General features: G+C 45.4%; 1 protein-coding gene across 1 annotated transcript in view; it reads right to left on the reverse strand.

Annotated features, from left to right (window-relative positions):
- Positions 1-26,601, reverse strand: part of METAP1 (methionyl aminopeptidase 1) — a 673,612-nt gene that overhangs the window by 341,526 nt on the left and 305,485 nt on the right. The window contains exon 6 of the mRNA XM_069630447.1: positions 13,515-13,598. Coding sequence (XP_069486548.1) covers positions 13,515-13,598 — 84 coding nt within the window. The remainder of the gene's footprint in view (positions 1-13,514; positions 13,599-26,601) is intronic.

The following is a 26,601-nucleotide window of genomic DNA, read 5'->3' on the forward strand; positions in this document are numbered from 1 at the left end:
TTGGAGCCCCAAAAGTAAAGTGTTTCCTGTGTAGCTGAAGTAAAGCTTCTTTTGATTTCTTCAGACCTGAACAACAGCCTTTCATTCAGGGATACTGTTCTTGTCTGCTGGTGCACAATGTGAATGTGGATGGGCATGGCAGGGTCTCATTAATAAAAGTAGTGTGAGGAGGAACAGTGGGAAAAGAGCATTAGAGCGGCATCATTTTTAAATGTAAATATTTCCCTTTTTCAATGGAAACTGGGCTTTGCAGCAAAGCAGTGCTGCATTTTTACTCCCCTTCTTTTGTACATGTAAGAACAAACTGGCAGGCTTTCTCAGTGTGCCCCCTTGTTCCATCCTGCCCAATATGTGCTTGGAAAGCTGGTGCAACCATCTTTTTGTAGTTTTGCCATGAGGCAGTGGTGCTCAAAGGAGCCAGCCTAGCCATTTTTCTGCTTCTGCTGAAGTGTAGCTTGGTTGTGGAAGGGAGTACAGCTGGGTGGGTAAATATATACCACAATAGCTATGGGTACATTCCCTACGCTGGAAATGTTTCTACACTCTTTTTTGTCTCATCCCCCTCCACTTGTCCCTATTGTTTGCATCACCGTTTACACTGCATGTTCACACCCCCTTTAAACTTCTGTATCTGGGTGCTTTGCAATGTGGCTTTGATTTTCATGCGTTTAGCTTAGTTGCAATCATCTTTATTGCCTATCCTTACCTCTCTTTCTATCCCTTTTCTCTAACTCCCCCCGCCCCCTGGTTGCCCCTATGCTTGCCTGTTGTATCTCGCCCCCCGTTTGCTTAAATGTCTGCTTATTTGTATCACTCTTCTTGCTATCCCCTCCCCTCTCCCTTCACTGTATCCTTAGCACTTAGACTATCAGAAACGTCACCCAACCTGCATGATAGCAGCTTGTACGTCTTCTCCCCCCTCCCTCACCTGGAAATTCCAGCAATACCAAAATTGTTGTCAGGCCTAGTAAGGTAGCCGCTTGTCTCAGTCTCCTTCCCACCCCCCTCCCTTCGTATCATTGTCAACGCTCTTGCACTATCGGAAATATCACCAGGCCGAGTATGACAGTTAATTTCACATTCTTAATGTATCAAGGATTTATAAGAATGTCACTGTATTCTCCCTTGTTCCCTCCCTGCCTTGAAGCGCTTTGAAACACATTGTGTATAGGCGCTATATAATCAATCCGGGTGATAATAGTTTAATATAATTATCTTTTCCAGAACACAATGATATTCCCAAGAACAGACCAACAGATTGTTTACACTTCCTTTCAAAACTACCAGGGCTGATTCAAGTCAGTGGGTAAAATAGTCCTTCGTTTTGGGTCCGCTGCCTCCTGTCTCTATGCCGCTTGCTTGTGTGCATCCTTGTGTGCAGCGTAACATTCCAATAAAGGGAGCCATGTCATGTCTATGTGAGAATGCGTCTCCAACAATGCAGCTGTGATGCTCTGTTATACTGTACAGGCTTTATTCAACCATTCCCCTTTCGTTGGTAGCGAGTTACATTTCCATTTAACTGCTAGACATACCTTAGCAGCTAGGAGCAATTTCTGGGCATGTTTAAGAGCATTGCGTTTGTTCCCTGGGTGTCGGTTTCTACCCCAAACAATATAAGTAGTAGGGACAAGCTTCTGTGGACACCCTCTATGGCCTGTAGCCAGTCCAAGATCTCTTTCCAGTACGTCTGTACTTTTGCACACCCACACCACTGATGCCAATAATTGCTGACTTCCGGACAATCTCTCCAATAGAATGGCATGACCCCTGGATACATCTTCGCTAACCTTTGAGGAGTCCGATGCCATTGCATTATTAATCTCCCATTGTGCATTTTATATTGCATGGATATTGATGTCGACCATACTGCTCTATGCATCACTGCCCAGGTGTCAAGGCTATACTGCAACCCTAGCGCTGTCTCCCATTTGGCCTGTGTGCTCAGTTGTGGTAGGTGGCCTCTAGTGATTAATGCGGTGTTCAGGTGTGCTATCAAACCCCTAGAATCCCGACGTTCACTCAGGGTGCGCTCAAATGGAGTAAGCAGTCTTTGGAGGGAGTTGCCCCCGGCGCTCGGCCATTATCACGCTTCTCAGCTGTAAGTAACTTAGCGACGAGATAGAAACACCTGCTTTGCTGTTTGCAATTTTGATTTTGTTACGTAGGTGCCCTCCTTCCACATCTGCCCCGCTCTAACGAGATCACCCTCATACTGGGGCTGAAAGCGGTTTGGGTCAACTAACAAGTCTAATTGGTGGGGCGCGGGGCCCATATGCAACTGAGCAGGGATGGCCAGGACATCACTCCGTCTTCTGTGAGGGGCGTCAAAGGGACCACAAGACCCTCTGGGCTGGCTGCTCCCTGATTCTATGCAGCAGTGCCCTGTAGGGGACCCATAGACACTCGCCCAAGGTTACAGGTGTAAACCCATTCTCAAGGCCGACCCAATGCTTTCAGTATTTTCCCCACAGGTGGTCTAACAGAACGTGAAGTTGCGAGGCCCTATAATACTCCCAAAATTCTGTGTAATCCGTGCCACCCTTGTCTTTATCAAAGTTGTGTATGGTATTTGGGATTTCTGACCAGCCCACAATAACGCATGAAGGAAACGCTTCATCTCTGCATGAAATGCCTCTGGGGTTTACCACCAGGAGTGATTGAAAGAAATAAAAACCTTGGGAGAATATTCATCTTAATTGATGCTATTCTGGCTGTCCAGCATAATGCTAATTGGACCACCTTCCCAGATCAGATTTAAGAGTGTTCCATAAGGGCATGTAGTTCACACAGAACAGGCTTGTTAGATCTTTTGTGATTTTTACACCCACATAATTCATTCCCAGAGTTTGAAATTGAAAACCACAATTAGCTACAATGCCGCTCAGAAGGGGAGAAGATTGCTTCAGTGCCGAGTGCTACTGTTTTATGTAGATTGGCACGAAAACCTGATAAGGCAACATATTCCGCCAAAGAGGTGAAGAGCACCAGGGGATCAACTCTGCAGGTTGAGTGATATATGCCAAGATGTCGTCAGCAAAATGCAAGCTTGGATTCACTCCCTGACTTAACCAGTTCTCGTGTCCGTATCACCTGCGCTAGCAGCTCTATAACCCAGGCAAACAGAAGGGGCAATAAGGGGCAGCCTTGCAGTGTGCCCCGTGACATGGGGGGGCGTGGGGGCGGAGACTCTGATGCAATGCCATCGACAAATACTTTAGCCACGCCGTTTCAATATAGTGCCATGGCCCACGATGCCCATTGTCGGCCCAACGCATCACTGCTCTAAGAAATGGCCATTCGACCCTGCCAAAGGCCTTTTCTGCATCGACGGCCATTAGGCTAGGGCAGTCGTCCTCATCAACAATCAAGGCAACCAGATCTAATGTTTTACGGACGTTGTCCGCGCCCTGTCTGCCCCCAACATATCCGACCTCATCTGTGTGCATTAGTAGCGGCAAAACCTTGGTGAGACAGCCGGCAAGGACACTTGCGTAGATATTAGCGTCAACGTTTATGAGTGAAATTGGCCGGTATGAAGCAGATTCTGTTACGTCCTTGCCTTCCTTTGGTAGGACTATGATTCTCGACTCTGAATGAGGCTGGGATCTTGGCTAGTTTCTAGTGTTGGGGAGAATTTGCCAATTCCCTCCACCTTAGAGACCCCCAGCAACTTTGCTGGATTTTGAGGGCTTGATTTTTTAACCTGGAGAGAGTGAGAGCCTTTTCCCCACTCTCTCTCTTTCATGTATTTTAATGTGATTTTTGTACTCTGCTTTTCTTTCAGTTGTGGAGTCTGAAACTCCATAAGAATCATCTTTTACATTGTGTCACACAGCACCTTTAGTGCAGTGACACAGGGATGCCTCTTTAGATTTCCCAAGGTTTCCCAAGGTTTAACTACCTTCTCTGGGATGAACTACTGTTTCCCAGAGCAGTAAAGTGAAGGAGTTGCAGTCTTGCAGCTCCTTCTGCCTATTGAGACCCTGCTTTCCCGCTCAGTCTGTCTTCGCTTTCTTTGGAGGAGGGGCTGCTAAAAACCCCAGTCTACCGCAGAGTTGCGGAGAGTTGCAGTCCTGCAGACTTCCCGCTCCCCCATGGCCCCCACAGCTCTTATTGCCCCGGATGAAGGACGGCTATTAAGGAGCTCGAAGCGCCGCGATGGAGAGCAGCCCCAGAGGGACTCGAGGACGACTTCTCCAACAGAGGCCCCTGCATCGCTTCCCCAAAAAGAAGAGAATGTCAGCCCTAGGGGGGCTAAAGGTAAGCCAGCAGAGAAAACAAGCCTCCAAGCCACCCTAGTAAGTGAAACTTCACCTCAACTTAGTTCACACACTATACACATGGATACGTCCCCAGCCTTAGGAGCTAGAATTGACCTATCAACCTTTCGTCTGACAAACTTGCTAACAACTTCTACTCTCACCGTTATCCAACTCAAACAGTCTAGTGCCTAACAAAGCCCTAGGCACTACAAATACAAGCAACTTAAAACAGTCACCCCGCCCTTCAATCTGGCGGGAAAATTACTTGATTGAGAACCCCCAACAAACCACCTCCAACAACATGTTGTCCTCCCACCTAACCCAATTACCCAGAAGACATTACCTGGTGCGGGCCGCCCGCACCTCTCTTGCTGTCTTCCCCTGTGGTCTGTGACCCGGCGACCCCTGTAGTGATGGGTGATCCACCCGGGTTGGGGGCTCCAGGGTACGGTGCCACGCTCCTGGTTGTGGCGGAGGTCTATGGAGTGCTGGTGGCAGCCTGGGGGGGGTCCTGGGCTGGCCGTGGGAGAGGTAGCGCTGCTGGCCCGAGCGCTGGGGGAGGCCTGTGGGGTGCCAGGAGCTTCGGTTGCCGCGGCCGCCGCCCTGCTGGCTCCCCTGGAGGCAGCCCTGCCTCTGTGTGGGTCTCTGAGTGCTGGAGGATTTGTCATGACCCCAGAGGCGGGGGGCCGGCTGACGAAGCGAGGGAGCAGTTGGGAGCCGGCCCGCCCCCGAACTCAAATTCACCCAAGGACGGGATGGGGGAGGCTCTGATCACAATGCCTCTCCCCGGTCTGTTAGAAATGGGGTACTGCATCCAGAACCTCACAAAAAAAAGACCAGAATGACCTTTCAATCTCATTCAAAACAGAGCTTGATCACATCAAAAAGGACAAAAACTCTAAATTCCATACCGAAAAATACAAAGAAAAGAGAAAAAAGAAAGCCAAAAGCATCCAGAAACATCTCAACTTCAACACGATCAATAGAACAAGAAAAACCACAAAAATCGGCAGAGACTACCGAGAACTTTAACACAGCCCATTGTAGCTCATTCCCATTTTAGGAAAATTGGCCCAAAAACGTTACTGTCAACAAACCTTGCAAACTTCTTTCTCAAAAAAACACTAGCCCATGGGAATGACTTGGAAAAAGAATCCTCTTCAGCCCACGAAATATCTGACGCTGAACTACTTGAAAGTACCAGAAACGAAGTGGAGGGGCCCTCCTGCCCCCCCCAATCATCCTGCCTCAGAGTAACGGACCCAGTCGGGCTCCAAACCTACTGTGGATCCCGATCTAAATCTATCTTTAGGTCTGAGAAAACCTCTGGAATCTACACAAACGCCCAATGTCAGACCTGATTCTTCAAGTTACCCAACTCCAAGTAAAGGTTGTTCATCTTCAATCCCCTACCTGCCTGAGCAGAGGCCTAAACTGTCAGAGCACTCCTGGTGCTGACCTACGATCTCAATACAAGACACAAAAAGAAACCAGACCAACTACATCTCAGGAAAACCTGGCCCAAAGCTTACGCAGACAGAGGTGGGCCGTTTTAGGTAGCGCAGACCATGGGATAAACGCATTGCTTGTACAACCTGTAGAAACCACAAGAGAGTCGACTGAGACAACAACCCAAAAAGAAAAACTCAGGACAACCTCCCTTGGCTTGAGCCCTAAGAACAAAACTAGACTACCTCGAGATCCTTCTAGTACCCAATCGAACGACCAACCGAACGATCGATTGGCTTCAACCAGACAACCTTTTACAGAATGCCCGGCAACATCAACATGGAAGAAACTTATGACCTCAGCAATCAAGGAACGAAAACACCAAGAAAGCGCCTGTCTAGTAAACTTGGGGATTCACCTCCAAACGAGAGCACAAGAAAAGCAGACCTATTATCTAGAATGTCAACGGTCACGATAGCACTCGCGCCATTCTCCAAGTTATATGAAGCAATCCACGAAGCTCTAAAGGACCACACCTCACTGGTTGCAGCAATGAACAATAAAATGACATTCCTAGAGGGGAGTCTAATGATAACCGGCCAAGCAAACGCCAATAATCAGCAACAGAAGAAAGCCGTAAGCACTCAAACTCAGTGTACTGAACCTAAAGATAAAGGCCCTCAAAATAAGTATCTCCAGTGCGAGAAGCCTGTAATCCTTAGAGGCACAGATACTAGCACAGAAAAGACCCCCTTCCCAGTACAACACTCTCAAATAGGCTCCACCCAAGGAGCCAAAAGAAAGGGAAACAATAAAAAGGCAGACTCACTTCTTCCAAACAATCAAAGAAAAAAAATAATAAAAAACAAGGGAGGACGGTCTGAGGCAACACCTTTCGAAAAAGCCATTAAAGAATATTTCGTTCAGAAAAACCTTAAAACAGCCTCAAGAATCCTGACACCAATAGTTCACCCACAAGCTGTGACTAGTGAAGAACCTACACCCAATGCCAAAACTAACCAACAACATCCAACTACGGTACTGGCTTTGCATGCTCCGACAGAAACTTTCCAAAACCATCGACCTATCTCCCAAACAGTCGACGACGTTAACGCGAGTATAGTCATATTGGCTGTGGCCGAAGACTCAGAGTCCTCTGTGGACCTGTTGGATTTATCAGTATACTCATTCGAGTATTCGGAATCGGAGTCGCAAGAAGCTAACATCGCAAAGAAAACAGACAAGACAGTCTGTACCAACCGGACTCAGCCGAATACAAACACCATAACTTCATTCCAACCTCCGACGAAACTCTCAGCGAAACACCACCTTTACCTTCTCCTCCGTTCCTAACAGTGTCAGAGAAAAGAAACCAACAGCATCACCACGACATCCAGAATAACACGACCAAAAATGTATGAGTGGTCTCCCAGATCCATACAGAGGTGGAAAAATCTCTGAGACTAAGAAAGACCGAAGGAACAACGCCAAACGAAAAACGACTCAGAACGAGAAGTGCAGAAGAGGAGGTCCATAGAATACAGACTGCAAATAGGCAACACGCTCGTAGAGAGGATCGCAACCCGACTCCAACAGAAGGTTTGCAGCAACAAAAAAAAACAGAAAACCAACGAATCAAGAACTGGATTCGATAACTACAAACCATCACGAGATACAAGATCTGTAAAACTAAAGAGTTCTGGGAAAACGAGACCAGCTGATTTTAAACCGAAGAGCAGTCATCCAACTACTTCACTGTGTACCAAGCCTGAGGTTGATAACCTCAGAGGACATCCAAACAGTAGAAGTTGGTGAAAAACCCGTGACCGACTCAGTGTACCTCCACATCAATTCAGTAGTAGTAACAATTACCCTCCTGGAAGCCAAGGATAACCTATGAAAACTTGGATTCGACCTCAGACCAACGAATGGTGCAGAACATCTTACTACAAACCGCTCAACAAGAGCTCCACGACCAGTAAGCCCTGATAACCTAACAAAGCCACAATCAAAACTAAGGAGAAAGCAGTCAACCTCCATGAAAGTACCAACATCTTCAAATCGGTACCTTGAGAGAGAACTGAGCCAGCCCAAGCCTATAGACCCAAATGCACAGCGGTGGAAACACACCAGACCCCAGTTCAAGATCGAGACCCTAATAGAGTACCTCATGGACCGCGACTAATACTCAAGGTCTCCTTTCATCCGGATAACGCAACGGAAAGAACCACGATCGCTACTTCGGAGAATTCTTCAACCACTAGTGAAAGACTAGAAAAACACCCAAGGAGCGAGCTCCACAAAGAAAAACCAAATCACAAGGCTCAATAGCAATCCAGGAGAATGCAAAGCACAAATCAGAAACCAAAATTGGAGACATACACAAAGAAGACAAAACTAAAACTAGGATCCTGAAACACACGTGGGTTTACCCATCTGACTGTACCGAGCGACATGAACGTAGCTTCGTTTGATATCTTGCGTTTACAAGAAACGCTGCTGATCCAGAAACCCCTACTGGATGGTTATGACACCAGAGCGACCCCAGCAATCAAAGGCGATAAGGGGCGTCCAGTTTCGGGTCTATTAACCGCAGTAAAAGCTGGCTCAGGGATCTCTATCCTAAAGGTGCTAGTTGCTGAACTCTTCTTTCTTGGCCTGCTAACAAGTTGGTCACAGCCTGTCACATCTACTCCGGAACCAAACCCAAATATCCTGATAATCATCAACTGCTACTGGAATCCTGACCAAATTTCCAACGTCGATTTCATCAAGAAAGCGACCTCATCAATCGACGAGGCTCAAGTAAAATTTGATGTACCACAATACATCTGTGGCGACCTGAATGCGATTTGTGAACGGCGTAACTGGATCAGTAAGCATACTGTCAAGAAGGGTCGCAGAGAAACAAGAGGTACTCTATGGTCATCAGCAATGTCACCAAGAGACATTGTGTCTGCAGAATTGATTCACCCAAGAATAAGACTGTTGCTCCCGACTTGGCAAAGAGGAGATCAAGCAGCTAACCTAGACCACGTTTTCATCTCGAGTGACCTAGGGAGAAAGATTCTAACTCATGAAATCATTCAAACTCAAAACAGTGATCATAACCTAACAACTAGATCTTTTGCAAAAGGAACTGGAAGTCGGCCTCAACAAATGAAATTAGCAGTTGAATCGAACAACAGAGGGAACCGACTCAGATTAAAACCTCAGGAAATCAATTCCCTACGGAATTACTACAATAAGCAATGAAAAGTGACCATGGACCAAATACTGTTCTCCAAGTTGATTTCCAACCACTTCTGGAAAAATATATGACACAAAACCCGGCATCAAAACCAGGCCACAAACCTCCACAACACAGTTGCGACACAGCTCTTGTGGAGAAACGAAGAGCTCTCTGACAGATTACAAGAATTGCATCAAAAAGGAACTCTTCACGTCTGAGAGAACAATCGAGAGTTGCCAAACAAGCCTATAAAAACTGGATAAGAGGTTGTAAATGACTCTTGCTGCAAAATGACGCAGAACAGAACAGATGCTAAAGGCTCTAACCAATAAGAACTCAAGAGCCTTCTGGCAACTCATTAAACAGATTAAGGACACCCTGCTCGACATACAACAAAATCCAGTCTCAGAAGAAACATGGAAACAACATTTTCTGATTCTGTTTGGAGGCCAAGATAACACCATGCCGTGTCTTTCAGGGACATCCGAAGCAACCTGGGACCTAGAACAATCCCTAGAAGGCATTGAGCTCAAAATCAAAACGCTAAACCCCTCAAGGGCCCCAGAGCCTGATGGGCTAACACCCCTAGGAATGGGCTTACCTCAAAGAAGTTTTGGACACCAACTGCAAAACTCGACAACTTCCACGATCTTGGAAGACAGCAACTATTGTGCCAATTTACAAACGGGGCCAAAGAGAGGACCCTAAAATCTACCAACCTATTGCATTATTAGATGTCACAGGGAAAATCTTCGGTACTTTCCTACTTGCAAAATCCAACAAATGGACAACTATGCATGGTTGGTATGACCCATTTCAAAGAGGGTTCATCAAGAACATTGGCACATCGGAAAACATTGCATTGCTGAACATCCTCAAGGCCCAAAGCCATCAGTCAGGGACAAGGATCTACACTGCCTTTGTTGACCTTCAGGCATTTGATAGAGTAGACTGAAACCGTCTGTGGAAAAAGTTAAGAGATCGAGACTGTCCGGATGGAATACTAGAACCACTGATTCAATTACATTCCAACACCTCAGTAACTGTCGAGGTACTGAATACCTGGGTGTCAAACAGAAAGGCAACCCTGGCAGAAATCGGCAGCTCGGAGGAAGAACTAGTAGTAAACCCCTTGAGAGTAAAAAGAAAACTACTCGAGCTGGATTGGATCTGAACATCTGAAGAGGCCTCCAAAAGTATCCTGGCAAAAGATCTACCCCCGATTGAAATAAAACTGAACCATCGTAGAGGGTACCTGAAGAGATTTCCTGACAGATCCTTTTGAGACACCTTCCTTCGAATGAGACTGAATTTGCACAAAACAAACGAAGTAAATTGCATTCGAGGAACATCAACCTCAGGAGTCTGTCGATTCTGCCCAACTGAGTGAAGCAACTGAGTCGATCAAACACCTCCTGCTAACCTGCCCAAAATGGAACACTGAAAGCACTAAATACTTGCCACCTTTAGCAATGAACTTTCCATTTATGAGCAGAGAATCCTTCTGGAAGACCCTCATCTGCGGAGAAAAGACAAAAACTGTGATGGCAGTAGTTTCCATGATGAACTTAATCATTCCAGTGCTGGAGCAGGAACCTCGACTGACCTAGACAGAAACTTGAAAATAAATCGATCAGAACGGAGGAGTAACTCCATAACTTCCTAATACTACTATGGTTCATCATCATCAAAATGGAATGGCCATAACGAACTTCAAAGTCAATGTGATGTTTCTTTTTGTAAAAATTGATTGATTCAATGAAATCAAATAATTTTTTTTTTTAATTATTTGTTTTACTTTACTTACATTTGTAACTTTCTAGACCCAGCACACACTATCTTACAATAGGGTGCTGGAGGGGTTGCCTAGTATCCCATTTGTCTAGCTTCTCATTTAACATTTTGCTACCCTTTCCTCACTGAATGACTGGTGGCAGTGGTTTCGTTTTTACTACCGTGGTGTGCTGCGTTCGCAGCTGCTGTAAAGCACCCAAGAGTGCCATTTTAGTCAAAATGGCCACAGTCTTCTTTTTTCGCCATTTCTTTGTGAAAAGATCCTTCTTGAGATTTACTCTGCCTGCCAATCCAGGTTTGGTCCCCTTGTCAGTTTTGCCTTTGACGGGATTCACGAGTGAAGCCCGCCCCTGTCTGCAGGGTGTCTGGAGTTGCAGGAAGTAAGGGAGGTACACGAAACTTCCTGTGCTTAGTCTCCTAGGAGACCCAAATGCACTCTGTAGTGATTGGTCGGCTGACTGTCCGGCAAGGACAGCGACCCTGCTGGGTGAGTGACAGCTAGGCTGGAATGAAAGGGAGAGAACTGTATAAAAGGCAAGTCTTTTGGGTTTGAAGGCAGAGTTGACCACTGGACCAAGGAACCGAAGAACTTGAAGAGGACGCCTGCTGCAACTCCTGGACCGTTGGTTTGCCCGGTGAAGCCCTGCTGCAGTGCCAAAAGCCAAGTTCACATCGACAGAGAAGCCCCTGCAAGGACAACTTCTCCCCTTGAGTTGGTGGGACCAAACTCCAAAGTAAGCCACCTGGACATCCATCTCAGAACTGGTTGAATTTCCACAGAGTTGCAGCTGGAAACCGTAGAGCCAGGGAGAGGAACACCAGTTTTTGTGTGTTGCTTTTAAGTTGGCCAAGAGCTCCAGGAAGATCCTCCGGACTCCCAGGAAGCAGGACTGACCGAGCCTGTGCCCTCCCACCCCAACAGCGTGCGAGACACCAGAAGCAAAGAAAGTCCATCTCGACAGCCAGGAACTGCAGTGTTATTTGAGGTAGACGCGAGGAGCTCAAACACTGAACAGCCACTGAAAGTGAAATTTGGTGGTTGCGGGTATTGACCGTCCCAGTGCATTGCAGGAGTCCCCCCCCCCCCCCCATGTCCTCCCTCTTGTCCCCACGACTGAAGCCCAGGAACAGTGAGATCTGCAGAGCCGCACAGGAACATGAGTCATCTGCTGCATCTTTTCTTCACTTTAAAGGCACTGGACAAAGTCTAAGAACGTACCTCTTGCTGTACAGTTGCTTGCCTCTTCTAACACTCACAAGTCTAACAGCTTGGGGCCCTAAATGATTCATCTTTTTCTTCCAAAACTTCCGAAACATTGTGTAAGGACGTTTCTACTTACCATCAAAGAAGTGCTTCAAGCCTATCTAGACGCGTGCCTATTGACTTTGGCTTAGCCTGTTTTAACTGAATGACTTATTGGGGGATCTGAAAGTATTTGCCTGCTTAAGAAAGATTTGTGGTATCTTGTTTGCTCTAATAATCTTTCCCTTTGACTTGCTCTTAACTAATTCTGAATGTCAACAGCACCCTAGCAAATGAAGTCACCTGAGGGTGTAGGTCCCTGCTGTATGCCATCCCAAATGGGTATTTACTGATTCTGAAGTAAGATGGTGTAATTTTGAAGTGTATTTGTGTGGTGTTTAACAGTGTCCACTTCTGAAGAAGGCTTACATTAACTGACTGGTAAATACATTAATAATTGTTTCATCAAGAAGCCCTGTGTGCGTTTGCTTGGATACTTGTCACTGTGAACCTCTGTGTAACTCCCCTACAGCTCGCATTGACACATCTTGAGATAAGCCTGGCTACTGATCCACACTACAAACCTGTGTAGTACAGACTTATACCAAAGGTTGGGTTACTACTGCCAGGAGGTCTGGGTTGTTGTAGTGCACCCTATGGGTACTGCATACAATCTTGCCTAACAGAGACTTTGTGTGTCCTTCCAGGGGTATTTCCTGTTACAGGATGGGCAGAAATTAAATGGTGTATTCTCCATAGCAAAAGGAAAAGGCAGCGCAGCGATGAAAGGGAAGATAAGGGGTCAAAAGAGGCATTCTCTAACAGCGAAGATATGCAAGAACCTCGCCCCACCCCTACCTTCCCTAGTGTAATGGGCAGAGGACCGGTGAAGCCTGTGTAGGCCGCAGTCTTTGTTGGCGATTGTAGCGTCGACGATGGCGCAGTCGGTCGAAAGCCGCCAAAGCAGTTGGTAGTGCACTGGGTGATGGCCGGTTTTAGAAAAGATAAAGTCTAAAATTAAAAACTTTGTCAAATCAAAGTCATTAGCCAGAAGAACTATGCAAACTATCGACTGACCATGATGGTGGGAAAAAAACAATCTCAGGGACAGCGATGCATGAAGGATCATGGATACAGTAGACGTCACACTAGTGATAGTATTAATGACATGCCCAGTTGACGTCCCTTTAAGTTTTGAAAACAAATCATGTTACTCCACGACTACCACTCGATGTCAACCTATGCATAGCCTTCGATCTAAGCAGATCCACAAGCCTCAGAAATATACACACACTATACCCTTCATTATTATTTCTTCATGTCTTCATTTAAAACATTTACAGATTCATCCAGCACACAATTCATCACTGTCCTATTTTATTTACAAGCACGTGGCTTTGCCAATTCATCACGTTTCACATCTTTCTCAGAAAGGGGATAGCTTTGGTACGAAAAATGCATTGTACTGCAATGGTAGAGGAGCGGTTACCAGTAAACTTTAAATGGTGCATGACATAGTACAGTAACTTACTAAGTGGACTGTGTGGTCTATTTCTTCAGTAGTTACACCGGCTCTAATCATCATGGCAGCAATATCCAAAACTTCTCTAGCAAGCTGTAAAATTGAGAAAAAAAGCAAAATGACATGTCTTTATGCTGGGCAAATGGAACATTAAGCAGAGATGGCAATTCTTGTTTGAAAAGATCCAGCGAGAACAAAATTAAATACATTTTTATTTTGTATTAACAGAATAAACACACTTCAAAATTAGGCTTCTGGTCGGTCATCTGAAAGTTGAGACAAAAAAATGTGAAAGGTGGATTCACACTATTTTGACTTCCAATTTCTTGAAAATATGCTGATGAGAATAGTAGATCAAAAATATAAATTAAGGGGTCAACAGAACCAGTAGGTCAACTTTAAAAACACACTCAATCTATGTAATTGCAGATAAAACTTCCCAATACATTCAGAAGCTTATGGAGAGGTTCATTTACAAACTTTATTTAGCATTTTCAAGTGTCTCCACTAATACAAGAAAGCAGAAATACTCATGCATAGATTTGTAAAAGAAAAAACACCTAAAAAAAGAACCTAAACAAAACCAAACAGAAACATCAGGAGAGAAGTGATTAGACTCCAAACCAACCCAACTATATCAACGTAGAACATATAGCTGCTGACATTGTCTAACAGTAAGCAGATATTACCTCATCCGGAAAAAATATCTTTCCCCCACTGGTCCCACAAGCTAAACAAAATAGACCCTTAAAGCAAACACAAAGGTGATTTCTATCTTGCAAAATCTCAATAAAAGTGGACCACACATCTACATAGTGTTGAAACTTCCCCAGCATAAGGCCTGAAATGTTCTCCATGGCCACAATTCCCACACTTTCACCTACCAAGAGACTATTGACAAGCCCTTAGGATCGTTCCACTACTAGCAATTGCCAGACTGCCCACCAGTAATAATTGGGTGGTTAGGGTTGCCCTTAGTACATACATAGTATATTCCCCATTTCCAATTTACATTGCCCCATATCAGACAGCAGATCCCACAAAAAGGACCACCTCTTGATATCCATAATATGAGAACATTCCTGTCCAAAATATTGTCTTCACTTGGCAGTTCCATATATGCCCGATAACCCTACTTACCCCAGCGCCTCTAACAGTGGTGAAGACCCATTACCCCTTTTACTCACTCTGGGCACTGTCAGGTAGCACCTAAAGCAGATCTTAAATGCATTCTCCCCGATTGTTATTTTAAGGACTTCAGCGTGCTTTCCCATATGTGTGTTCAATTCTCCTGTTCTATCGCCACCCCCAATTCCTCATTCCATTTCTGCATATACATGAACATATCAGACAGTAGGCTCCCCTGTAAATGTTTAACCACAGTGATATTTTTTATTGTAACCCCTCCTCCAGAGACTGTCCAACCCTATTGGCGCCCGGCTTCCCAGTGCCTGCTTTCTTCCATGCGATGCCTGGTGGCTCAGCTGGATATAGTGAAACCTTTGATATTCTCCAACCACAAACTTCATTTTGCACTCCTCAAACATCAGTATCTGGTTTCTGAATATAAAGCCATGAGGCCTACCCTGCGCCTCCCAAGCCAGTACCGGGCATACCCAGAGAAAAACCTGCATTATATATAACAAGAGATAAAAGCTTATTAAAAGCTTTGATTAAAATGAAGGTTATTTCTTAAATAATCCATTTGTAATTTCTTTTTCCTACAAATATTCCAGACTTCAACACATAATTGTGCTGCTTTCTTAAATGCACATAGTGGTTACAAAAGTGCACCAGTTGAAGCACATTACTAGTCAAATGCTGCACAGATGGAGGGATTTGGTCAAGATACACGCTTAGCCAGAGCAGGTACTACTTGGATGACAACCTCAGAGCTGCAGGCAGGTGTTCTGGTTCCAAAGAGTCAAAGTTCTCTTCATTTGAAGATTGATGCTTGTGCTGGAATAAATGAGGGCCAAAGAGCTTTTGTTAATGCGTCCACAGATAGGTCCTATGATCTTCAACGAAGTAAAGATTTAAACGGGGTCACTCAGTTCACTTAAATGTCATGAGGAATATTTCCACTTCTGTTGATATCTGTTACAGAGAATTTTCATTTTAGTGCTAAATTCCTCCCCTGGAGTGAGTGAGCCCTTTTTCTAACTATGTGTTTTGACCTGTTTTGGATTATGTGTTTCCTTTGTTTTTGGAGTCAGACAAACTCCATAGGCATATTCTTTGTGTATAGTGACACACACCACCTTCAGTGCAGTGTCACAGAAAATTCCTTTAGATTTCTCATAAGATTTAAATATGTTTTCTTGTGTGAACTACTGTTCCCTACAATAGTAAAGTGAAATTGGCTTTACTTGCCTTTTATCTTTGTGCATCCAACACACACCATTTTATGTGGAGTGTTGTGGGGTTACCTAGTTTCCCCTTATACCTACTCATGTAACACTTTTCAAGTTACCCTCACTATTTTTAATGGCTGGTGGTAGGGATTTAAATTTCCTACCATTGTGCTTTTCTACCGCAGGCTGAATCCTCAGCTGCAGTATAGCACCCATGGGTGACCATTTTGTCAAAATGGACCCGGTCGTCTTTTTTCACCATTTTCGGTTTGTGAGGCCTTTGTTGGGTTTTACTCTGTGCGCCAAGCCAGGTTTGAGCCCTTTGTTTTACCTTTGGTGGGCATCAGCACTGACACCAACCACTGGCTCCAGTGCGTCTAGGGCAGGAAGTGAGGAAGGTGCCCGAAACTCCTGTCCTTTTTCTCTAGGAATGCCTGAATGCATCCAGTCCTGATTGGCTGGCTGTCCTTTTAGGACAGCCACCTGCTGTTTGAGTGACAGCCTAGGCTGTGCATGAATGGGAGAAACATGCTTAAAAAGGTGATGGTTTTGGGAATAGTGGCAGAGTCTACCACTAGGAAGAACACCAGACGAAACCGTGAACAAAGCTTGCTGCATCTTCCTGGACCTTTGAATTGCCCGGTGAAGCCCTGCTATGCTGGAACTCCTTTTTCTGATCAACAAGAGAAGTTCCGGACGGGACAACTTCTTCCCTTGGTTTAGTGGGACCAACTAACCCTGATACGAACTCCACTGGACCATCTTCCCCAACTGGCTGTACTATTGTGATGCTGCAGGAACAGAGTGCCAGGGGTCGAGAAATCTCTAGTCGAGTGCAATGTCTGCAATCCGGCCAGAATCTCCAGGAGTCTCCTAAAGACCCTCCAGAAGCAGGACGACCAGAGCTCGAATCCCCAGGATCCCTGCAGGACTCAAGGAGTGAAGGAAGCCCAACCGGTAGCCAAGATCCACGGTGGTGCAGTTTACCGCATGCTGAAACTGCGAAGTGCAGCTGATCCAAAAAGAGCCTGTAGCTGCTGCTGACCTCTAAATTGGACAGCAGGAGTCATCCAGATGTCCTCCCTCTTGTCCACACGACAGGCTCAGGAACTCAGGATCTGCATTGCTACAACCTGACAGAAGCCAGCTGGACCACTCTTCTGCCAACCAAAGGTACTGGTCCGACTTGGGGTACTTACCTCAGTGTCTTTAGCTTTGCTCTTCTCAGTTGAGACTTGCAGTAGCTACTTTCATAGAGTTGATTTCAGCTCTAACCTCCACAAGTGTAACAGCTTGTGACCCCTACAGTGATTTTTCTTCAGAAGCTCTCTAACTTTGTGCAAGACTTTGTTATCTAAGAAGTCCCTTAGCTCCATAGAATGTGCTCCAATTGACTTTGGCTGTCCCGGCTCCCTGCAGACACTTCTAGTCCACTTGACTTTGATACTTACTGTCCCTCAGGAGGTGCGAACTTGGTTTTAAACTATTATGGCTGGGAAAGGTTTTTGTCTAGATGTCATTGGAAGATTTAAGTACTCACATGCTTGGAGAACCCGTTTAACCTTTTTCCTTCCCTTAACCTTTCCTTTCTACAAACCTCAGAATCTACAAAGTGTACTGGTGATATATAAATGCCATTACTGTCCTAGTCAGTGGAGTCACCTCAGGGTGTAGGGAGTGTGTAAAAAGTTCTCTAAAGAGTATCTACTAGCTTTGTGTTGATTCTGGAAAAAGTATTTTGAAGTATATTTGATTGTTATACTTATTGCCCTTTTTAAAGGATGCTCATATAAAAACTGATGTTAAATAACGATAACTAAAACCTTGAATTTCATTGCTACAGCTCACATTTACCCCTCTTGAGAAGCCTGGCTGCTCAGTCACACTACCAACTTGTGGTGGGTTACCAAATACCAAGAGGACAAGTGTTATGTAGTCTCCCACAGGGTTACTAAATCAATTCTTGCCTAACAATATCTTTCCTAGACATCACTATCTTCATCTATACATCTGTTTAACTTGCATTGCAAATTAATTTTCCACCCACCAACATAAAGCCCAAAAGCAATTTGTCCCTACCACTGATTGGCAATTCCAAAATTAACCAATTTTCCTATAATTTGGGTACTATTGATGAATGGAAAAAGGTGGCAGAGGTTCTAAGAAAAGTTCCACACAGGTCATTGGCTGCCTGACTACATGGAAGCGGTGCATAGGGAAATGACTACACAGGGAAAATCACTGGTCACCTGAATTGTTTAAATGGGTTCACTACATTGACCATAATTCCTAGAGACTGCAATTGCATTTATATTGATTTCACCTGAATTGAATGGCAACTCAGCCCCCCTGATGAGCATTGCAGATACGAAAGCGCTTGGAGGAGCACAACAGTGCAAAAAACGAATCAACCCTGTGATTGGGATGTAACCCTGTGATTGTTTTTGGACACTTGTTCAGGTAATATATTGGCCAGGAATTGAGTGCGTGCCGCACCCCTGCTGTTTTTCATATTTAAACATTCACCATTAGCAGAATGGAATTGCATATGAAACAATTACCAGTACAATTCAGGCAAGTAGTCGGATGCAACGAAAATTAGGCAAAACTCAGAACCAACACAAAAATAGCATCCCTCAATCTGAAGTCTAGCCCTGAGAAGGTAAGCAGTCTAGTGCCCAAAAGTAACATGATCAAAATAGATTTTCTTCTGTTAAGGTCATTTAGAAAGGATGCAATTGGCGGTGGGGGCTGTGGGAGGGGTGGGGGGGAGGGGGGGTTTGGGGTGTGCTTTTATAAAGTTTCCAAAGCTAGAATTCAGTAGTGTTCAGAGAGGTACTCCACTAAATCCAGCACTCTAAGAAAGGATTCTAAATCAAGGTTCCACTACCAAATGTCAGGTCAGAGGGAGTTCAGGACTTGACGCCCAATGCAACCCTATTGAGGCCAGGGGGAGACAAACTGGTGTGTTAACTTACCCTCAACTGATTAAGAGACAATTTTAGGTGTTCCGGAATACACTACCTTCTGAGCTTGGACTGGTCGAGTAAGACCATGGGGATGTGGGTGCAGAGGTCACTTTCAGCGTTGGGATTTAATTTTGGTTGGTCACGGTGCACAGGAAATTTGTTACGGACAGCTTCCAGTTGAAGACCCAGAAGGCAGAAGACTTCTGCAATGCAGACCCCCTCAGAACACCTCACAGGATTGAAGGAGTGTTCCAATGAAGGTCACTAGGGTCAGGAGGCAACAGGCAATCGTACAGCAGCAAACAAGGAGTGTGCTCGTCAATCCACTGGTTAGTCCAGGGACACTTTCAAAGGCACGGAAAGCACGGATCCTCAAGCAGCGGTGGAGACTGGTTGTTCCTACCGGTCCAGGGCCCTAAGCACCAACAAAGGCCTTCAGATCAGACGGAACAGCAGTGCTTCACTGTGATAAACCCTGGAGTCAGTGCTGGTAAACTGCAGAGGTCATCCTCGGGTCAGCAGCAGGCTGCTATTCTGAGAAGTCTTGGCTCCAACAGTAGTCTAAAGAACAGTTGCAGGAGCACCCTTTTATCCAAGAATTAAGCTGGTAGCAAGTCCAAGCACAATAATGGTAAGGATCTGCACCATGCAAACAGCCTTGGGTGATCCAATCCTGGACAACCAATTGTCATCACATCTGCCCAGCAACAGATTCAGGATCCAGAGTTTGTAGATTGGGACTAGATAATCCCAACTCCACCCCACCCCCTCCACTGGCTCACATGCACAAAGCCACTTTGTATGGAAATCCCTTTCCAAGTGAAGGCTGCTGCTTTTCCAAGCTAAGCATTCCCTGACCTCAAAGCAGGAAGAATGCCAAAGAACAAGCAAAACATTCTTGTCGAAGCTGCCATTTTAGGGGGCTGGCGATATTTAGTAACCAATCGCGGTGAACGCTAGTTCAGGAGTAAAATCACAAAAATTGTTAAAAAAACTTGCTCCCAGACTTGATGTTGGCTAATTAGAGGACCCCTGCAGTCATTTGAGATCAGCGTTGAAGTCAAGAATCCCTCAGACTAACAGCTGACTGAAGAGCCGAAGAAGACTCCAGATGATGCCCAGCATCCCTTCATCAGTCTGTCTCAGTGAAGCCCTGTTGGACTATGTGATCTGCAAAGGACCTGTGCAGTGCTTTATCCCCTGGACTGGTGGGACCAACCATTCTCGACGTGTTTGAGGATCCAGCCATCCTCGGCCTGGACCACCCAGTGGACTAACCAGCTCTGCAGTGGGCTACCTCGCTAGAACCGTTGCTGTTCTGAATTTGCAGACAGAACTTTGGTGGTTGCCAGCTTGTGGTTTAAGTCACCTTTCTGCCAAATGTCAGCCTCCCAGCCTCAAGGAATCCCAATCTGGACGGACTGCTAGAACCACAACTGGAAGGACACCTGCCGTTGTCTGCGTGCAGTGGCTGTCACTGGAACTCACCTTCCCCCATCCTTTGAAGTGCTCTGAAGAGAGGTGCATTGGGTCCGTCTGTAATTCTCCATCGCCAACTGTTGCACTCTGCTCCTGGACCCGACTGGGCAGAATCCTTGCACCAGCAGCTCATGGGCACTTCTCACCAAACAAACGGCCGGAAATCCAACATCCCCCAGTTGACCCATCCAGTCATGTGGGAAAATCGAGCCAGGAGTTAAGCAAACGCAAAGCATTTGCCACCCTGCGTCCAACAAAGGGAAACATTGACAACAAGTCTCTTTGTAGCCTTCCATTGCACTGCCTTATGGTCGTAGCACCTGAGCAGTAAACTCTGAAAGGTAAGAACACATTTTACTTATTTGTGCATCTTCTTTTGAACAATCACCAACACAAGTAACTTACCTGCATCAGATACATTCTGGGGTGAAGCTTTGAGACTTTTGATCTCAAGACCCCCACTCTTAGGAATACGACTTGTTTCGATCTTACTGCATCACTTTACTTACCTGTGTTGTTTATTTAAGTAACTGTGTGCATTTTACAAACCAATGATGACTGTATATATATTTATTATTCAGTGTTATGCAATATTACCAGCTAGTTTCCTTTTATAGTGTGCGTTTAAAGCCTAGAAAACGACTGTACTTTTATACACTCCTATCTAAATTGCATTACTGTGAGCTTCATTGTGTGGATTGATTGTGGACCCCTGACCCTACTTACTCTTCCTGAGAATAGCATAGACTGCTCTCCATTGCTACCTTTATTGGGGGTTTGGCTAACCTTGCACATGTTCCCCTGTGCACTAAAATAGGTCAGATTCTAGAATCCATCTTAACAAAGGTCACAAGTAGGGGTTAAAAATAAGAATTCCTCTAACTCCTCCCAGTACCGATAGTGCTCTTGTTCAGAGAATTGCCAGCGTTTAGGTACTAGTCTACTCTTGTGGGGGGTACCAAACTGATTCCAATAGAGATTTCTACAATGTGAAAGATGCAGTAGCAAAAACGTGGTTTTAGACCCTTCGAAGTGGCAAACACATAGAACTGGTATTTGGGCCAGGCTCGTTCTCATTAGAGGGACAACTACATTTGTGTATACTTTGTTACAATAACTGCGTGGAGAGCCATTTACTCTGAATACATTGTTATGCTGCAATTCTGTTGCACCACTTACCTCCTGACAGGTCTATCTTGGTTGTCCTAACCACTTCATCCTGGGAAAGGTGTAGGATATCTGAAGGAAGCCAAAGCTTAACTAGATCAATGTGGCATCTTTGGGTTTTGAACACAAGTAAGGAAATTCCGACTATTACAGACTTGCAATTGTCAAAAGCCATTCACTCCCCACAGATATTGACTGGGGAAGGGAAGTAATGGTCAGGACCAGCAACCCTTGCCTCCTGGCCTAGCTCCACCACTGATAGAAACAACAAACTACCTGCTAGACTCACTAAACTGTATGAGCCGCCTCGAAGACTCCTCTCTGCCTCCAAACATGAAACCAAAGGCTATTATACTAGAGAACTTAATGCCCAACTACCCGTCCGTCCCTCTTGCCACCAAAGGTCCTACAATTTCCAGAACTAAGACCAAACCAATCTCTCATACGGACTTTATACTAAAAACGGAGGCACATTCCTGCAAAGGAGCACTCCTCAACACAAGATCATTAGTCACCCATGCACTTGATATAGCAGATCTAATCACTGAAGCTAAATTAGACTTCATTGCTCTAACTGAAATATGGCTACACAATGCTGCAGGTCCATCACTTATGTTGGCCATCCCAGGCGGATACACTATATCCAGGCAGGACCGTGTGGGTAACCTTGGCGGTGGCATTGCCATCATATCCAAAGAAAGTTTAGCTCTAAGGCTAGCCCCCACCCAAACACTGCAATCGTGCGAATCCCTCACCGCCAAACTCCCCATAAATAACACCCAATACCTCACCATCCACCTAGTCTACAGACCGCCCGGCCCTCTTGGGACCTTTGAGGAGGATCTGCATAGCCTAATAACCAACAATGTCAAAACAACCTAACAACTGCTGCTACTTGGTGATTTCAACCTAGGACTTAACGATCCAGCACGCATGCATCTACCATAGCCAACATCACCTCACTCTGACTTGCCCAAAAAGTTAACTCTCCCACCCACCTGAAGGGAAGAACCCTAGATTGGGTTGCCGATGTTAATTGCTCAGCGGTCATCTCCTCCATCACACCACTACCCTGGATTGAACACTCCTTGGTCTCATTTAATCTACTGACTTCTAGACCACCCACCATAACTGTGCCATTGGCACCACCCGGCCCAACAAGAAACAGGAAAAACATAACAGTGGAAAAAATTATCCCAGCTATCCTCCCAACTCTAAACGCATTGCCAGACAATCTAGATCCTAACATACTAGTTCACGAATACAACAAAATCATGTTAGATAGTATGGACAAAATTGCCGCACTTAAACTTCGTACCAGTAAGCCCAAAACTCATCTAAACAAATGGTTCACACCTGAACTCAAGGCAAAATTTACAAAAGGATTACAAAAGAGAAAATGTGAATCTGCCTGGAAATAAGGCCCATCTAGCGAGAAGAAAGCCACTAACCACCATCTCACGACAGTATAAAACTGAAATCTGCCTAGCAAAGCAGAACTCTTACAACAACCGTATTGCCAACTCAAGCATGAAGGAGCTTTTCTCCATATTGAAGGAACTTGAGTCACCCATTGCCACACCTGACACCTGTACCAAGGATCAGACCTGGTGTGCAGATATCCAACAGGCATTAGCTAACAAAATAAATATCCTACAAAATATATATATTTTTTTTAAATTAGACTCCTTAAAACTTCCCAAACCACCCACACCTCCGCCTAACGCTTTACCTAGCGCACAGACTAACATTCTCCTTTACTAAAACCACCATCTTGGAGGTTGAGAAAATCATACTCTCACTTAAACCCTCGAACTGCAAAGGCGACATCTGCCCTGCACACATAATCAAAGATGCCGCCAGAGACCTATCGCCTTTCATTTCCAAATTTATAAATGCATCTTTTTCCTCGGGCAACATCCCCTCCAATTTAAAACAATCCTGGGTGCTCCCCCTCAAGAAGCAGACGCTAGATCCCCTCATCCCCACCAATTACCGTCCCATCACCAGGGTACCTTTTCTAATGAAAATCGTGGACAAAGTGGCCTATGTCCAGATCCAAAAATACCTTGAAAAACACAAACTACTAGGCTCCAGACAATCGAGTTTCCACCCACTACACGACACGGAAACAGCCCTCATCGATCTAAAGACCCAAATAGACGAGTTGAGGGACAAGGGAAAGACTGCACGCCGCCTCCTACTTGACCTCTCTGCGGCATTCGACCTTGTGGACCACAAGGTCCTATGTAGACACCTGGATTCAGCAGCTCACTTCTCCACTGAAGCCATCAGATGGATTGAATCCTTTCTGAGTGAGAGAACAATGAGTCTTCTCACCCTCAGCAGCAGAAGACCCCTCTCCTATTACCTGTGGAGAAGACCCCTCTCCTATTACCCGTGGAGTCCCCCAGGGCTCATGCGTCTCCACTACCTTATACAACATCTTCACCAAACCTCTGTTCGACGATCTGGACCGTCTGGGTATCACCTACACTAACTATGCAGATGATACTCAGATTCTCCTCCCACTTTCAGGGGATCACAGCAAGGACAGAGTTGGTGAACAGGGTGTATCTCATCATTCAAGCATGGATGGCATCTCATGGCCTATGCCTGAATGATAAGACAGAGCTAATCGTCCTGGGCACACATGCCAATATTAACAAATTAGGCCTTGAATACGCCGAGTTTAATATAGACAGTAACATTATCAAAGTATCCAGGGAGGTAAAAACTCTTGGATTTTAGCTGGATTCCACCATGTCATTCACTAAACAGGTCAATTCGCTAGCATCCACTACTGCGTATACTTGTAAATTAATAAGCGCAGGCAGACCATTCCTGTCCAATGATAGTTGCATGATTCTGGCGAGAGCCCTCATACTCTCCAGACTCGATTATTGCAATGCTCTCTATAGTGGTGCTACCAAAACTATTACCCAAAGGCTACAAATCCTACAAAACAATGCCCCGAGAGCTGCGCTCGGCATAAATAAAAGAGCATATCTCTAATTGGCTCTCCATTGACAACAAAATCCAATTAAAGATGGCCTCCCTAACCCACAAAGACCTCAACAATGCTACCCCCAGCTATCTGATGGACAAATTAGAGAAAAATCATACATTAGACAGACTAGTACCATCAATTCTAATTGTCTGATAATTCCCAGATTCAAACTCTCCACCATCGGAGGTAATAGCTTCCCCGTGAAAGCTGCTACACTCTGGAATTCCTTACCACACAATCTGAGAGCAGACCAACCCTACTTACACTTTAGAAGGAACTTCAAACATTTGAACTCCAACAACCTCTAGCCACCCTCCTAGTAGCATTTAGCCACTGGCCCTACAGTATCATACAAACCTGCCTACTTTAACTCATGACACTGTACAATTGCTGCACATCTTCTCCACACAAAATTAACCCTACTTCCTTCTTCGGTACATATTTGTATACTTATATATTGCTGTATAGATATTTGCTATGGTTGTGGATTTTGTATATTGTACATGTCTAATTTGTTATTGTATGTATCTATAATTCTTCACAACTGCATACTTCTGTAACATTCTAGCCTTGCATATTCTTTCTGTTGCACCCTGCTGCCTCTGGGTATGGAGCGCATTATAAATATATAAACAATGAAGGTGGGCTAGGGCCGGCTGAGAATCTTCACTGGTGTATGCTGACTTTCCTTTGTTTATACAGCAATGAGCAGCAAAAGGTGCTTTGGTCCGAGAGAAAAGGAAGCCTATAATCCTGGAGCAACAAGAATGCAACAAGATGCAGATACCATCTTGATCTGGGGAATAAAACTATATCTCCAGATTGCCAGTTTGTAGTACTGGTGATGGGGCAGGGTCCTAAACAATTCTTCAAAAAAGACCATTTGCCACTATACAAATCTTGAGCAGATGGGCGGCCGTCGCACTGAGCAGCTTGGCAGGATACACTCAGTTGGCCAGGGTTTGAGCGTTACCAAGATGTAGAAACAACGCCCAGCATTAGTTTGAGGATATGGCCGGGGCAATCATCCTCTGGGGATACAGATATATTACTTGTTCATCAGGGAGGTCGTATTCTCCAGAGAAACTGCAATGAGCTGAATAAAATGAGATCTGGTTCGTTCAGGATCTTGAGGTTTTTCAGATGTATTAGGGACAGTTATTGGGAACATCATGGAATTCACCCCGCAGGAAATGCAGCAAGTACTAGGAGAGCATTGTTGTAATTTTCTGGGATGCTGTATGTGACGATTCACAGGCTTGGCACTTCAACACGGGGGGAGACTTTTCCTACGAGGTCAGGGAGGTGAGGCTGCTACCCAAAAGTCTGCCTAGGGGCTAGGGGTGGTGGAATGTGGGACCTCACAGGGAGAGACTCCCCTCCTGGGTTATGGACTCCCGTCCAGTGAAGGACCTCCCTATACCAGTTTACCCAGAAGCAAAGACTCTGGTTAAGCCATCTAACCGGACAGTGCTACTTTTTGCTGTTGCAAAGTCTCTATCTCACCATCAAGATCTGCCTTGACTCAGGTGAGTAAGATCCAAGGAAACATGGAGAGAAACCACAGACTATCACCAAGAGACTGATCAAGTGGCCCCAGGGAGGCATGAGGATTGCATCAAGAATACAAAAGAAAGAAGTTGACGTTATGCTAAGGCGGGCCCAGCTATATAATGCAAAGAATGAGCAAGGACTAAGGTTGTGGGGAAGCAGGAACAGCCGCAAGAGAATCCAGCGTCCGTCCTGGACAGCCTGGGAAGTTCCAACCAGTGGCATGCTTGGGAGACCTATTCGCTATTTAAGCGGGAAGAATCCAGTGGTGGCCCGACATTCATGAGGTGGATTGTGTGGTCAATTAACGCCAAGACTGCTGTGGAAATGGCTCTGCGGAGTGGCAGAGACCGAAGACAAGCAGCAGAAGAACACGCTGGGGAAATGATAGGTTACTCACCATAGTGACCAACGTGCTGCTAGTCCATAGCCCCCTTTCCTCCATTGGGCATCCCTCCCTAGGGACGGGAAACGGAACTTTTTTCACCAGAAAAAACGCTCTTCCACTTTAAATAGAAATGCACGTGGGGCACAGCCCTGGGAGCATGTGCTCCCCTGACTCTGCC

The sequence above is a fragment of the Ambystoma mexicanum genome, chromosome 6q (genome assembly GCF_040938575.1).
Source record: "Ambystoma mexicanum isolate Mex_15411 chromosome 6q, UKY_AmexF1_1, whole genome shotgun sequence".
Taxonomy (NCBI): domain Eukaryota; kingdom Metazoa; phylum Chordata; class Amphibia; order Caudata; family Ambystomatidae; genus Ambystoma; species Ambystoma mexicanum.